The following is a 15925-nucleotide window of genomic DNA, read 5'->3' as shown; positions in this document are numbered from 1 at the left end:
TCCTGAGAGCGGAGATGAGCCTCTGTAATTATGTGTGTGCGTGTGTGCATGCGCCTGTTTGCGTTTGTGTCTTCTAATTTCGTAGCCACACACAAATCACACGCACACACACACCAGCCAGAGGGCAAGGCAGTCTGACAGCAGCATTCTGCCATCACTGGCCTGACGGCCCATGCTTTGTCGTAAAGGCAATGGATGTTCTAGAAAGATCTTCCACACACACACAAAGGTGCGTGCACACGCACACCTTTGGATCGATGGCAGGATTGATGGGTGGTGCTCAATGTCTGCCGGGGCTCTGCCTTGTTAGGCATCTCATCCCCACGTCAACACCCCTTCCTCTCAAAGGATCAATGCGTCAAGGACTACAACAAAGAACTACAACCCCCAACAAAGTCAGCTTAAGTACCCACTGCCAGCCCAGAGCGGTGGTTAATCTGTCAGATGGTACGGACCAATCGGAGATGTAAGTAGCGGTTGTCAGGGATACTAACAGCGCTGACAGATGATGGTGTTGGCTCTTCGTTTCCCCTTCCTGTCCTGTCGGGGAGGGGGAGGGGGGATCTGGGTAATGTAGTGTTTGCTGTGTTAGGTTTGTCACTTGTCAGACCAACAGTTACTCCAGGCGGTGTTTTGTCAGCCTTGTTTGAGGAAGGTGAGATGGGTGGGATGGTTGGGAGAGTCGGTGGAGAGGTGCAGAGAGAGAGGGAGTTACAAAGGGGGAAAACTCTGGTGCGGGGGCCCAGGAGGAGAAGGAATCATGGGTGGAGGGATGGAGGGATGTATGCATGGGTGGAGGGATGGAGGGATGTATGCATGGGTTGGATGCACAGTTCGATGGCTGGGAAATGGACCTCTTCTGGAAGTGGATGGAGCAAACCTAGCAGCTACACACACACATGGTCTCCCCTTTCCACTGTGTGATTCCATCCACTCAGCGGGCTGGCAGTGGTAATGCTAATAAAACAGCCTTGACCCTGTGTGTGTGTGTGGGTGGGTGTGTCTGTGGGTGGGTGGGTGTGTGTGTGTGTGTGACCAGTTGCAGCTGTTGCTGTGTCCTTGCAGAGCCAGAGATAGACCACATGTCAATCTTTTGGACTCTTATGTGACCCTTTGGCCAACTCAACACTTGTCGTCTTTTTTAGTTCTCTGACTCCCCCTCCTTCCTCCCTTCCTTCCTTCCTTCCTTTCTTTCTGTCTCTTTCTGTGTCTTTCTGTCTCTCTCTCCCAATCTCAACCCCTCCCTCCCCCCCTCTCTATCTCTCTGTCCTCTGGGTTGTGTCCTGTGTGTTGTCTTGCTTGTCATCCCAGCTCTATTGTTGTAAATTACCTGGGCCCTTCGGGGAGAAAGTCTGAACAGTCCCGAGATGGCCCCTGTCTGTGTGTGTGTGTGTGTCTGTGTGTGTCTGTGTGTGTCTGCGTGTGTGTCTGTGTGTGTCTGTGTGTGTGTCTGTGTGTGTCTGTGTGTGTGTGTGTGTGTGTGTGTCTGTCTGTGTGTGTCTGTGTGTTTGTGTGTCTGTGTGTGTGTCTGTGTGTGTGTCTGTGTGTGTGTCTGTGTGTGTGTCTGTGTGTGTGTGTGCGTGTGCGTGTGTGTGTATTTCAGGGAGACTGAAATACACGCACACACACACACACATGCACTTACACAAACAGTCCAGGATCCTTTACAGCTCTTGCCGCTCCTGCTTCTTGTTTGTGGTTTGACCATCGACCACTTCCTGCCCCACTGAGGAAGGAGCAGGGAGGCAGGGCACGTCCTGACTCGTCTGATTGGCCGGTTTGTTTATTCAGTCAGTTTCCAGGAACAGATCAGATTCCCATCCTGACCACAGTGTTTCCTATCATCTCAAAACGCCGGTCCTTCTCTCTCTCCCGCTCTCTCTCTCCCGCTCTCTCTCTCCCGCTCTCTCTCTCCCGCTCTCTCTCTCCCGCTCTCTCTCTCCCACTCTCTCTCTCCACTCTCTCTCTCAACTCTCTCTCTCCCGCTCTCTCTCTCTTCCCTCTCTCTCTCCTGCTCTCTCTCTCCCCCGCCTCTCTCTCCCGCTCTCTCTCTCCCCCTCTCTCTCTCTTCCCCGCTCTCTCTCCCGCTCTCTCTCCCCCTCTCTCTCTCCCCCCTCTCAACTCAGTTCTATTCAATGATATTTATTGGCTCGAAAAACACAAAAGTTCATACTGCCAAAGAAACTGTAATTTGCACTGTCCTATCTCCCTCACACCATTTCCCTCTCCTCGCCTCGGTTCAGAGGCAACTATTGATTTAGCTGTAAGGCTGAAGTATAGCAATCCGATGGGTCGGACACTACAGTTTATAGTCACTTTACAGCCCCGTTGACGTGGTTACACCAAAGGGGAGAGTTTCCATGGCAGGTAGCCATCTTGGAGCTTACATCGTCCCTTGGCATGACTCGCGTCTTGAGACGAGCAGAGAGGGGGAGGAAGCAAGGGGGAGAGAGAGGGGGAGGAAGTGAGGGGGAGAGAGGGGGAGGAAATGAGGGGGAGAGAGGGGAGGAAGTGAGGGTGAGAGAGGGGAGGAAGTGAGGGGGAGAGAGGGGAGGAAGCGAGGGTGAGAGAGGGGGAGGAAGTGAGGGGGAGAGAGGGGGAGGAAGCGAGGGGGAGAGAGGGGGAGGAAGTGAGGGTGAGAGAGGGGGAGGAAGTGAGGGTGAGAGAGGGGGAGGAAGCAAGAGGGAGAGAGGGGGAGGAGGAGCGAGGGGGAGAGAGGGGGAGGAAGCAAGGGGGAGAGAGGGGGAGGAAGCGAGGGGGAGGAAGTGAGGGGGGAGAGAGGGGGAGGGAGAGAGGGGGGAGGAAGCGAGGGGGAGTGAGGGGGAGAGAGGAGGAGAGGGGGAGAGCTGGTGACCAGCACAGGGCCACAATACAAAATCCAAGTGGATGAGTCAGCAGGTGTGACAACAGGAGAGGGGATGTGGAAATTGCTCGACAATAAGGAAACTAGTGTGTGTGCGTGCATGTGCGCGTGTACATATGTGTGTGGGTTCGAGTGCGTGTGTGCGCGCCCAATTTCATATGTATTGTGTGTTTGGGGATGTAAACATGGAGTAAAAGTTATTTTTCCTACCCACACACACACACTCATTCTGGTACTGCAGGAGCTATGCTGCTCTGTCTAGCAGTGTGCTGTCTCTGTACATCAGTGATGCAGAGACCAGATTGTTGCTGCTGTCTCTGACAGCTTCAGGAATGAGGCCTGGCCTTGATGAACCTGTGTATCGACCTTGCTACAGCTACGCTGTCCATCTAAACAGCTTCCCTGTCTGGGGGGGGGTTTAGACGTGTGTGTAAGTGTGTGTGTATCAGTGCCTCAGTATGTGTGTGTATCAGTGTCTAAGACTGTGTGTGTGTGTATTCATGTGTAAGTGATGGGACAGTGTGTGTGTGTGACGGTGTTATGGGACTGTGTGTGTGTGTGACTGTGTGTATGGGGCTGTGTGTGTGTGTGTGTGTTTGTGTGTGTGTGACTGTGTGTATGGGGCTGTGTGTGTGACTGTGTGTATGGGACTGTGTGTGTGTGACTGTGTGTATGGGGCTGTGTGTGTGTGTGTGTGTGACTGTGTGTATGGGGCTGTGTGTGTGTGTGTGTGACTGTGTGTATGGGGCTGTGTGTGAGTGTGTGGCCCCAGGGAAGCAGAGCAGAGCAGGGTGGTTGCAGGGCTGTGTGAAGCTCTCAGCATCGTGGAGGCTCCAGCCAGGCCTTCTGACAGATGAATTATGCATCTGAGCTGAGGGCTGCCACTCCTTGCCTGGGCCGCTGTTACTGACACCAGCCCTGCACCGACACACCGGCAGACAGGTAGACCCTTAGCAACCATCTCCATACTGGCAGAAATGGGGAGAGAAGAGAGAGAGAGGGGGAGAGAGAGAGGGGGGAGAGAGAGAGGGGGAGAGAGAGAGAGAGAGAGAGAGAGAGAGAGAGAGAGAGAGAGGAGAGAGAGAGAGAGAGAGAGAGAGAGAGAGAGAGAGAGAGAGAGAGGGGAGAGAGAGAGGGGGAGGGAGAGGAGTAAACGAAGAAGAGGATGTAATAGATCTCTGTGTTGAGAGCCGCCAGCTCATTTATAACCTGCTGTGTACGTTTGTATGAACATGATGAAGATGAATGTCTCTAACGGTGACCTCCATACGTGTGTGTGTGTGCTCAGGACTGAAGACCTACCTAATCTCCGGGAGGAAGGTGAAGCCCGCTCACTGCAGCTGCTCTCTGCTGGGCCCGGGGGGAGAGGACTCCGGGGGCACGCCCCCCGCCGACGGGGCCCCCTCCGCCTGCGCACACCCCCAGGGTGCGCCAGACAGGTCCACGGTGAGTCCACAACCGGATGGGTGCGGGTGGAGTTTGGTTTGGGGGGCGGGGGTGGGAGAGTGGGGGGGGGGGTGGGGGCGGGCAGTGAAGGTGTGTGTGTGTGAAAGAGATAAAGCTCCATGAGTAATGTCGTGTACGACACAGGTGGTTTGAAATGTACAACACAGGAATCCGAAAAATATGAACCTTTAGTAGCGCGAGGTGGTCACTTGCGTATACACATGCGCACACGCGCACACACACACTGCTCTGGTGTCAAGAGATCTCCCGGAGCTGTCTGCCCCATTACTGTGTCATTGCCCAGCCTCCGCTATACATCACACACACACACCGTCTTTTACTTCAACCCAATTTGCCCCCCGTGTTCCCTCCAGGAGCCCCTCGCATCATCTCAAGCTGCTCTGGGGGGCTCGTTAGCGAGCCAGGCGGGGGGGGGGGGGGGGTGTAGGGGGGGCGGGGGGTTGGGTGTAGGGATGGGGGGGGGGCATACAGAGAGGTCCTTGGTACATTAATGAGGGAACTCACACCGGGAGACAGACAGCTCTTCACCCTCTCTCTCTGGCCTTAATGACTTCCCTTTTTGAAGCTGTAGATGCTCTTCGGCTCGCACACGCACTCACACACACACACACACACTCACACACTCTCGCACACATGCACACATGATTCAACAGGCGGATGTGAGCTTGAGGGCTTGTCTTTATGTACTTATGTTCTTGTGCCGAGTGTGTTCGAATGTATACATAGGCTCCTTTGTATTTGTCTCTCGGTGTGTTTCCCTGTGTGCTGTTTGTGTATGCTAAACACACACAGTGTGTGTGTGTGCGGGTGGAGTTAGCTGTCAGGATGTCACAGACTACCTTGAACTTCCCTGTGTCAGGGTTGTGTCTCGCATCTCTCAAGCGCATCTCTCTCTCTCTCTCTCTCTCTCTCACCGTCGGGTGGAAAGCGAGGGAGAGAGAGAAAGAGAGAGAGATGAGGGCAAAGAGAACAAAGGCCTTCATTCCATCCAGACCTCCTCTGGTCACTCCATCCGCCGTCTCTCTGGGCGTTGATTGTTCGCGTCGGCCATTGTGTTCTTCCACCAGATTGCGTGGCCCAACGTCGAGAAAACGAGACCTCATCATGTTAACAATTCCAGTTCAAGTGTTTCGAGTTCTGCGTCTGCGCCGTCTCACTAACCCTGTCCCACAATGCTCTTCGCCTCCCTATTTGTTTCTCTTTCGCTCTCTATCCCTCTGTTGTTTTGTCCTGTCTGTGTCTCCCCTCCATGTCGTCCTTCATTCATCTCTCTATCCTTCCCTTTCCTGCGCACTTCCTGGATGACATGCTTTATCCTGCTCTTGCTTCTCTCTCTTTATCTCTCTCTTTATCTCTCTCTTTATCTCTCTCTCTCTTTCTGTCTCTCTCTTTATCTCTCTCTCTTTTTGTCTCTCTCTCTATCTCTCTGTTCCATGACCTCTCCTCCCCTCCCCCTTTCTCAATTTGTCTTTCACGCCTTTCTTCACTCCCCCTCCCTCTTGTACCTATGTCCCTGTCCTCTCTTCCCCTCTCCCTCCCTCCCCTCCTCCTTATGTCCTCCCTCTCTATCTTCCCTCCCCTCCTCCCTGCCTCTCTCCCTCCCTCCTCCCTCATTCCTCCTTATGTTCTCTCTCTCTCTCTCTCTTCCTCTCTCTCCTCCCTCCCCTTCCCTCCTCCCTCCCTCCCCCTCCCTCCTCCTTATGTTCTCTGTCTCTCTTTCTCTCTCCCTCTTCCTTCCCTCCCTCCTCCTTATGTTCTCTCTCTCTCTTCCTCTCTCTCCCTCCCTCTTCCCTCCCTCCTCCCTCTCTCCTCCTTATGTTCTCTCTCTCTCTTCCTCTCTCTCCCTCCATCTTCCTTCCCTCCTCCCTCCTCCTTATGTTCTCTCTTCCTCTCCCTCCCTCCTCCACCCCCCCCCCCCCCTCCAGTCTCCACCCCGTGGTGCGGTGCTGATGCCAGGGGAGACTCACCCGCCAGACAAGGGGACGCTACAGAACGGCTGTCATGACGACCACAGGGCCAGCAGCAACAAGGTGAGCGGGCCCCGGGCCGTTTGGGTACACCTCCAACACACCTGACCCAGTGCAGTACGATCAGGCCTGATCTCGGCAGAGCCTGCGTGCCAAGCCCAATCTTTCCTGTCACTTTGAGGGCTCTGTTGGGGGAAATAAAGCTGGAATAAAAAAGCCGTAGTCAGCCACCACCTTGTCTTCTTATCAGGCTCAGTTGAGCTCTGTCTAACTTCAGGCTATGTCCTTTCACTGGGATTTAATGACAGTTATTGATTTGTTATCACCATGGACTCAAGTGTGACCTACATTGTCTCTCTCCCTTTCCCCTCTCTCTTCCCCCCACCCCATCTCCCTCTCCCTCCCTCTCTCTCTCCCTTTCTCTCTCTCTATCTCTCTCCCTTTGTCTCTCTCTCTTTCTCTCTCTCATTCTCTCCCTCTCTCCCCTTCCTCTCTCTCTTCCCCCCACCCCCATCTCCCTCTCTCTCTCCCTTTCTCTCTCTCTATCTCTCTCCCTTTATCTCTCTCTCTCTCTCTCTCTCTCTCATTCTCTCCCTCTCCTTCTCTCCCTCTCCCCCCTCCCCCCCCTCTCTTCCCCCCACCCCCACCCCTCCGAAGCAGGACGCCTCGTCCCCCAGGTGTCCCCCGGGGGGTCCCGTGGGCTGCAGCCCCAGGGTGGTCAACGGGCTGCTGTCCCCGCACGCGGAGCAGGCCCTGACCAACAGCCAGACGTCCCTGTGCGAAATGCTGCAGGAGAAGGAGAAGAAGTGGGGCACGGTGGGCGCCGTGGGGGCCATGGGCGCCGGCATGGACCACTCAGCCCTCATCCCCCTGCGCTCCAAGAACTTCCGGGAGAGGAGCGACGCCCACTTTGTGGACGTCATCAAGGAGGACAGGTGAGGTGGGGAGGGGATGGGGGGGGGGCAGGGGGGAGGGGGGGGGAATAGGGGCGCGCAGGACGTGTTGCATTGGTGAGAGTGGATCACAAGCTATTCCGAAGTGCTGTGATGATGTGGATCGAGAATTGTGTCTATTTGGCTGTATAAAGGGGTTTTGTCCACTCATTGTGTGTGCCCGTGTGTGTGTGTGTGTGTGTGTGCCTGTGTGTGTGTGTGTGTGTGCCCGTGTGTGTGTGTGTGTGTGCCCGTGTGTGTGTGTGTGTGTGCCCGTGTGTGTGCCCGTGTGTGTGTGTGTGTGCCCGTGTGTGTGCGTGTCTGTGTGTGCCCGTGTGTGTGCGTGTCTGTGTGTGCCTGTGTGTGTGTGTGTTTCAGTCTGATGAAGGACTACTTCTTCAAACCTCCCATCCACAAGCTGAGCCACACCTTCCTGGAGAAGACTCTGGAGTCAGCTTACAGGACCAGCTACCAGGAGGAGGTGTGTGTGTGTGTTTATCTCTCTGTCTGTCTCGCGCTCTTTCACCTCAACTACCCCCCCCTCCCCCCTTCTTTTGATCTGTCTCCTCTCATTCTGACTTTGACACCTCCAGTCAAATGTGTTCTTTGCCTTGCTCTTATCAAGTTATACTATCTGCCTGTCTGTCTGTGTGTCAGTCTGGCTGCGTGCGTGTGTGTGTCTGTGCAACTTGTAAGCACTGCGCTATGACCAGTCAGGACTGCGGCAAAGAGAAATCACTGCAGGACCTCAGAGAGCCTGTCCTCTTATCTGACACTGCCCTCTGCTGGCTGCACCGTAGCACTACATCCCTCCCCTCACTCCCTCCCCTCCCCTCCCTCCGACCCCCCAGGTGGAGACCGGGGCGGCGGTCCAGACGCTGGCCAGCCCCACCTTCAGCTCCTTCCTGGACATGCTGCTCTGCTTCTCCGTCTTCCTGGCGCTCACCCTCGCCTGCTTCCTGCCCCCGCTGCTCTCCCAGCGGCCCCTGCTGCAGGCCCCGCCCGTGCCCGCCGTGCCCCTGGCGGCCGGCGCCGCCCTGCTGGAGACGCTGGCCCTGGCCCTGTCCATACGGTGAGGAGGGGGGGAGGGAGGGGGGGAGGGAGGGGGGGGAGGAAGACTAAGGAGGGAGAGGGAGAGGACTAGCCATGAGAGGGATGTGACACGATGCGCGTTCTTAGAAAAATAAGGGTTTTTCGAAATGATTCTGGAGGTTCATATCACATGACACTCTTTTGGAGGAGGAAACATATCACATGACACTCTTTTCTTGAAGAGCCTTTTGCCCGTTTCTCGATAAGATGTCGTCTGCTGAAATGGTTGGAACTTGGTGGGAAACCCCAAACAGCTCTGGATCTGTCAGAGGATCTACCGACCCCCCTTTTAGTTCGAGGCAGCCCCCCTTCTCCCCCATCAGTTAATCTCTAACCTCCCCCCCCACCCCTCCCCTGTGCGCCCCAGAGTGGCGTTCCGCCTGGACAGTGATCTGGCCTGCACTAAGACCCTGCTGAGGGCCATCTCTGGCTGGATCCCCCGCCACCTGACGGGGGCGGTGCTGGTGTCCCTGCCCGCCATGTCTGTGTTCTCCCACGTCACCTGCGACATGCACCTGTCCATCCAGGTGAGGCCTGAGTGTGTGTGTGTGTGCGGGGGGGGGTGATGGAATGGAAGGAAGTAGCCTATAAAGATTGACGGTACACTCTGTAAACATCTACGTGTATACAGTATATTGAATGTACCACAGAGATGATCGATTCACCAGCTGTTCAACCCTCTGTCATTCGTTTTCAGATCAGTATGACTGTTATGGGTGCGTGCATATGCTGTAACTAAGTTACTAAAGTGGGAAGCAAAAGGGTATTTTCTGGGGGCTTTAAAGTCTGTTTTGGTCACATTCATACAACAAGGTCTAAACATAAAACACATCCAACCACAATAATAGTCAATGTGATGACCTTCACTTTCACGCAATGAACATCTCAAGTCATGTCAGTTTATTTATAGAGCACATTTAAAAACAGTGCTGTACAAAGTCTGCCACCTCACAGTGCTATTTGGATCATGTGGAAGACACGCAGAGAGTCTCTGTGAGGAGTTAGTGAGTTGACTTGTGTCCCTGTGTGTCCCCTGTGTGTGTCCCCTGTGTGTGTCCTGTGTATCCCCTGTTTGTTCCTGTGTGTCCCCTGTGTGTCCCCTGTGTGTTCCCTGTGTGTCCCCTGTGTGTCCCCTGTGTGTCCCCTGTGTGTCCCCTGTGTGTCCCCCCTGTGTGTCCCCTGTGTGTCCCCTGTGTGTCCCCTGTGTGTCCCCTGTGTGTCCCCCCTGTGTGTCCCCTGTGTGTCCCCCCTGTGTATCCCCTGTGTGTCCCCTGTGTGTCCCCTGTGTGTCCCCTGTGTGTCCCCTGTGTGTCCCCCCTGTGTATCCCCTGTGTGTCCCCTGTGTGTTCCCTGTGTGTCCCCCCTGTGTGTCCCCTGTGTGTCCCCTGTGTGTCCCCTGTGTGTCCCCTGTGTGTCCCCCCTGTGTGTCCCCTGTGTGTCCCCTGTGTGTCCCCTGTGTGTCCCCTGTGTGTGTCCCCTGTGTGTGTCCCCTGTGTGTGTCCCCTGTGTATCCCCTGTGTGTTCCCTGTGTGTCCCCTGTGTGTCCCCTGTGTGTCCCCTGTGTGTGTCCCCTGTGTGTGTCCCCTGTGTGTCCCCTGTGTGTGTCCCCTGTGTGTCCCCTGTGTGTCCCCTGTGTGTGTCCCCTGTGTGTCCCCTGTGTGTGTCCCCTGTGTATCCCCTGTGTGTCCCCTGTGTGTCCCAGTTCACCATGTTCACCTGCTGTGCCGTCATCATCGCCATCATCCAGTACTGCAACTTCTGCCAGCTGAGCTGCTGGATGCGTTCTGTTCTGGCCACCGTGGTGGGCCTGCTCCTGCTGGCCCTGCTGTTCAGCACCCCCTGCAGGTCAGACACGGTCACTACACACCCACGCCCATGAAGCAAAATGTTTTATTAGCACGTCCAAATTTGATTGGATTGTGATTTTCCCCCCATGTGACTGAAGCAATATGTTAAAAGCTAATAGATGGGTTGATTCAATGAGGAGAAATCTAGTGCCTGCCTTAAGTTGTTCTTCATTCCACTAATTGTCGTATTGAATCATGTGAATGCAGTAAATGAATACTGAATGTCTACTATTTTGTAAATAATCATAGCGTAAATTGTCTGCAGTATTTTAGCACACTGCTGGTGTTGACCAGGTCTATTTCTGTTTCTTTTTCCAGTGTTGCCAGCAGTCTGTTTTTCTGGTGAGTTGAAGGTTAACAGCCATGCACAAATGCGTTTGATGTGGTGTAAAAAATATTTTGCTGTGGCTGTCGAATTTCTGACAGACGTTTAATTTGATCTCATTTCCTTTTCCACATCTCCGCTTCTGTTCACCTCAATCTCTTCCTCCTTTTATACATTTTGACTCTGCCCCTCATCCCTCATTCTCTCTCTGCCCCTCCCCCTCTCTCTCTGCCCCTCATCCCTCAATCTCTCTCTGCCCCTCCCTCTCTCTCTCTGCCTCATCCCTCATTCTCTCTCTGGCCCTTCCTCTCTCTCTCTGCTCCAGGTCAAACGGTCCAACCAACAGCAGCGACAACACCACCGCTCCCCTGCCGGACCCCGGGCCCCGCCCCCGAGACCTGATTGGCCCCGAGGTCTGCGTGGCCTTCTTCCTCCTCCTCCTCCTCGTCTGGTTCCTCAACCGCGAGTACGAGGTCAGCTACCGTCTGCATTACCACGGCAACGTGGAGGCCGACCAGCACCGCATCAAGATCCAGAACATGCGCGACCAGGCCGACTGGCTGCTGCGCAACATCATCCCCATCCACGTCGCCGAGCAACTGAAGGTGACGCAGAGCTACTCCAAGAACCACAACGACGTGGGCGTGATCTTCGCCAGCATCGTCAACTTCAGCGAGTTCTACGAGGAGAGCTACGAGGGGGGCAAGGAGTGCTACCGCGTCCTCAACGAGCTCATCGGCGACTTCGACGAGCTGCTCCGCAAGCCCGCCTTCTCCAACATCGAGAAGATCAAGACCATCGGCGCCACCTACATGGCGGCGGCCGGCCTCAACGCGCAGCAGTGCGCCGAGGCCTCCCACCCGCACGCCCACCTGAGGGCGCTGTTCGACTTCGCCCTGGAGATGATGCGCGTGGTGGACGACTTCAACAAGAACATGCTGGGCTTCGGCTTCAAGCTGAGGATCGGGTTCAACCACGGGCCGCTGACGGCGGGGGTCATCGGCACCACCAAGCTGCTGTACGACATCTGGGGCGACACGGTCAACATCGCCAGCCGCATGGATACCACGGGGGTGGAGTGCCGCGTCCAGGTGAGCGAGGAGAGCTACGGCGTCCTGAGCGCCATGGACTACGACTTCAACTACCGCGGCACGGTCAACGTCAAGGGCAAAGGTCAGATGAAGACCTTCCTGTTCCCCAAGAGCGCCGACAGCGGGCCCGTGCCGCAGTACCAGCTGTCCGTCTCCCCGGAGATCCGGGTGCAGGTGGACGGCAGCATCGGGCGCTCCCCGACCGACGAGATCGGCAACGTGTTGCCGGCTGTGCCGGCTGTGCATGCGACGGGTGGCACAGCGCCCGGCGCCGCCCCCCTCGCCAGCCCTGGGACGGGCGCGGGGCCGCTGGGGCAGGAGAGGGCAGGGGCGGGGTCAAGAGACGCCCCGGAGAGACGTCTGTCCGCGGACGGTCCTGCCAGACGATCGTCCCACTCCGGCCTGGCGTCTCTGCCAATCACCAGTCTGCCTGAACCGGCTCCTCCCTCTACGAACATCAAGCCACCAATCCCTGCAGTCTCTCCCTCCATCCAACCTATCCCTGCCCAGAATGCTACAGCTGTATCAGGGAAGGGAGCGGAAAAAGATGTCGGTGATGACGATGATGATGGTGACGATGATGATGATGATGAAGACATTATTGGCGAGCTAACCAAACTCTGAGATTTAGCTACGATAGTGCTTTGTTCCTTATTAGCCTTCTGTCCTTTAAGTGTGGCCTGGCTGGAGTACCCATAGCTGGGAGCTTATTAGAGTGGCCTACAGGTTAGGGTTAGGCCACCTGACCTTAACTAAGACCTTTAATGTTTGCTATTTTTCTCCATCTTAGTTATTTTTCACTATTATTTTCGATTAAGTGCCTTTAGCATAGAACAAAATGTAGTCTGGCAGTTTCCGGAAGGCGAATCCGGAAGAGCTGGAAAGCGAGACGGTTTTAGAGAGCAAGCGCTAAAGTCTCGTGTCAGATTTCTTTTTTTTCCCCTTGCCTAGCTGTTAGAATGTTACGACAGTGTTACTTCGACCTTCCGGTTTTTTAAACGAGGAGCTTAACACGAGCTGCAATGAAAAACTCCAATCCAACAATCTGGAGCTAACGAAACGGTGTAAGAATGCAGAGTATCAAGCAAGATGTATGCCAAGAGATGACAATGCTCACTATTCCAACTTGGAGAGTTGGACTAGTGAGCACACACACACACACACACAGCTAGTACTGCGTCATGGCTTTTCCCTGCATGGCCTTAAAGGTTCCAGGCTTAACTGTTACTAGCTATCCAGCAACTGCACTGACCTTGTAGAACGCAAACAAAACCATTGGAAGTACCACAACATGATAACAGTATGTATAAAAGTCAAAAAGTGTGTGTGTATATGTGTGTGTGTGTGAGAGAGAGAGAGAGAGAGAGAGAGAGAGAGAGAGAGAGAGAGAGAGAGAGAGAGAGAGAGAGAGAGAGAGAGAGAGAGTACCAACATACAGTGTCCTGTGGAGCGGTTCCTATGAGTTGCCATTCTGAGCTGATGAAAGAATGGAGGATGACAGAGTTTTTGGAGTGTAATCAAGAAATAATGAAATCCCTCTCTGCTGATGTGGCAGCTTTCCTCCCAGCCCTGGTTAGGACCTTTGTCTTAACACAGTCGTGTGGAATCTCAGCCCAAGCTAGACCCAGCATGATCCCTCACAAACAGAGTATGATGCTAACCGCTAACGATACACCTTAGTCTATGTGTCCTCTAGGTAATCTCTTGGCAATGTAAAATGTAGTTACCTCAGAGATGTTTTAGACGTATCTCAAAAAGGCACTGTCAAGCTGCTTTAGCCAGCATGTAATGCAGCGAAAACCTAGAGTGTTTAGAGTTGGTTAGAGGTCTTAACTACAGACAGGTATTTTTTTGGGGATATACAGAACTGTTTGAGTTTGGGATGAGCTGTCTCTAAGTGACATCAGTGGGGAACATGAATGGAAGTTAAATGTACTCTTTATACATCGGATTCTCCATGGTAGAAATGTCATTGTGCCGTGCATTAGATCACAGTATCCCCTCCAGGCCCTTCGAGGAAAGTTCCTGAAGGACTTTACACGTTTGCAGGGTTTGTTTTCAGTGCCGCCAACCGTATTCTGATATAGCTAAACTCATTCTGTCATTGTTGACGGTTTTTCTTGCTGTATTCGGATTTGATATTATTTTTGATCATGTCATTTGATTGAGTTGTTTTGGTCAATCGTAGAGTGTTCGTCCAGATAACCGGGGTATGCCTTGGGGTTGGGTCATGTTCTCAGGGTTGTGTGCTCAGGGGCAAGACGAATATCGTACCAATTGATGTTCTTTCCACAGTGTCTTGATATGTTACATGCTTTCTGTCATCAAATACAAAAATATTATATTTCTGTCTGAAATACATCAGTACTAAAAATGGTTTTGTTCATAAAATATAATGACAAAACATTGTGGAACAACCACGCAGATACCTTTACAAAAGCGTTCATAAAGATGTGCCATAGCAGTCCCAGTTTGCCACTGTAGGATCCTTTCTACAGGTTATGGGTTTCCTTGTGTGTTATGCAAGAGTTAGTGCCTTTCCAGTCATGTAATGATAACCTTGCATAAGTAGCCATCAAGAGCATGTTAACCGAATTACCATGTGTCGGTTCTAAATTTTTTGTCATGCTTTATTTCACCGATTTTGTACAGTTGCTGTGCAATTCGTATAGATGAATGTATGGTACAGTGTATCCATGCTCAGATTGATTTCACGTTTTACACGAGTCGTGCCTTTCCTTAATACGTCCCATTCTGAGCAAATATTCCAAATAATTTGATTGATTGATGACATTGATCACGTGCTGTGCTAGTTAGACACCAGTTTGCACGTTTTCACACTATGACGAGGCAAGTAAACAAAATCTTACGTCCAGATATTCTGTAATGGATGGAATCACCTAAATGGGGCTAAGCCACTTCAAGTGCAATAATACATCAAACTTAAGGGCATAATTTTCAAAGAAAACATTTTCATTGTTTGCAATAGTGAGCACACAACCCTCTGAACTTTTCATGTACTTCTATAAAGGGAATTTGTTTTATAGGAATATTTCAAAACATGTTGTTTTGGTTTTGTAAGTGTTACCTTGCACACTATCAAGATCAAGGAAATACAGCTCTGTTTTTTTAACTGCTTTTTTAGAAGGGCAGACATACATATCTTTTCCTAAAACATTTGAAAAGCTACACTATTTTGTATCAACATGAATTTGACATATCGTTATTTTATTTTTTACTTGTAAAGAGTTAGAGTGGTTTGTGATTGAGTCTCGTGAAAGAGCTTCTCTCTTCGCCTTCACACTCGACCAAACATAGCTTTGTTTTTAATTAGGAACTTGCCTTCACTGCAAATATGACAACCAACTAATAATGGATTTGAGATACTATCGTTGATATCGTTCAGACTAACAGAATGGCACATTGGGTATATATCTCTGATGCCAAAGAGTGTCCATGATTTGGTTCAATATACGTTTTGCTTTATATCCTTTTGGCTTACAGTAGTTTTTGTGCTTTTCATCGAGGATGGGAGGCACCCTCCCTGTTTCCTATGTCAAAATTTGCACAACCCACACTCTGTCTGTACATACTGTTTGCATTTATATTGTATAGAGTCTGAACATTTATTTTTGATTATTATTTATACATGTGCATGTGCCAGATTGTAATAGTATGAAGACAGTTGACAAATGAGGGAAAATGTAAGAACTGTGCTGGAATATTTTCTGTGTACTGTCTGCCTGCATGTACGTATGTTCCTGTATGAGTGTTTGTGAAGAATGTGTTTGTGATAAATAAGGGAATCTTGACCCACAGTAGAAATGATTGTGGAATTTGGGCTGCAGAGTACCCTGCTCCTTTGGCAAGTTAATTTAAGACCCATAAGGACATTGGTGTCAAACGGGCACACACACACACACACACACACGCCGATACCACATCTAGACCGATCACGTCTGGATATACCCATACTAAGGAAAAGACGCTCTGCAACATATATGTTAAAGTCTCACAATTTATTTCAATAATATACAACCAGATTCTAACTGGTTAATATTTGGCCTCCTTAGCACTGTCTTTTGTATATAGCACGTTGTGTTTTTGAAGGCGGTATGAAAATGAAGGTTGAAAAATCCAATAAAAAGATTTTTGGAGGAGAATTGTCTGGTTTGAGATGAATGTTGGTGTACATAATGGGCCATATCGAATTTTTGCAACCTCTATCACATTTATTTGGGAAGTGGTCATAGGGAAATGCTCGATAATAAACAGAAATTTACGTTTGTGCATACATGTTGAAAAAGTTTAGATACTTACACTTTTAGTAGGGTTATTCCG

At 51.9% G+C, this 15925-nt stretch overlaps 1 protein-coding gene across 1 annotated transcript in view; it reads left to right on the top strand.

The window, feature by feature from the left end:
* The window catches only part of LOC136938456 (adenylate cyclase type 9), a 17191-nt gene extending 1452 nt beyond the window's left edge, over positions 1-15739 (top strand). The window contains 9 exon segments of the mRNA XM_067231699.1: positions 4152-4309; positions 6256-6360; positions 6958-7232; positions 7608-7710; positions 8081-8301; positions 8689-8848; positions 10024-10166; positions 10487-10510; positions 10819-15739. Coding sequence (XP_067087800.1) covers positions 4152-4309; positions 6256-6360; positions 6958-7232; positions 7608-7710; positions 8081-8301; positions 8689-8848; positions 10024-10166; positions 10487-10510; positions 10819-12208 — 2579 coding nt within the window. The 3' untranslated portion in view covers positions 12209-15739.
* The last annotated feature ends 186 nt before the right edge of the window (positions 15740-15925 follow it).

Source organism: Osmerus mordax, chromosome 3, assembly GCF_038355195.1.
Source record: "Osmerus mordax isolate fOsmMor3 chromosome 3, fOsmMor3.pri, whole genome shotgun sequence".
Taxonomy (NCBI): domain Eukaryota; kingdom Metazoa; phylum Chordata; class Actinopteri; order Osmeriformes; family Osmeridae; genus Osmerus; species Osmerus mordax.
Note: the sequence above shows the minus strand (reverse complement) of the source record. Positions and strands in the feature narration are given on the sequence as shown.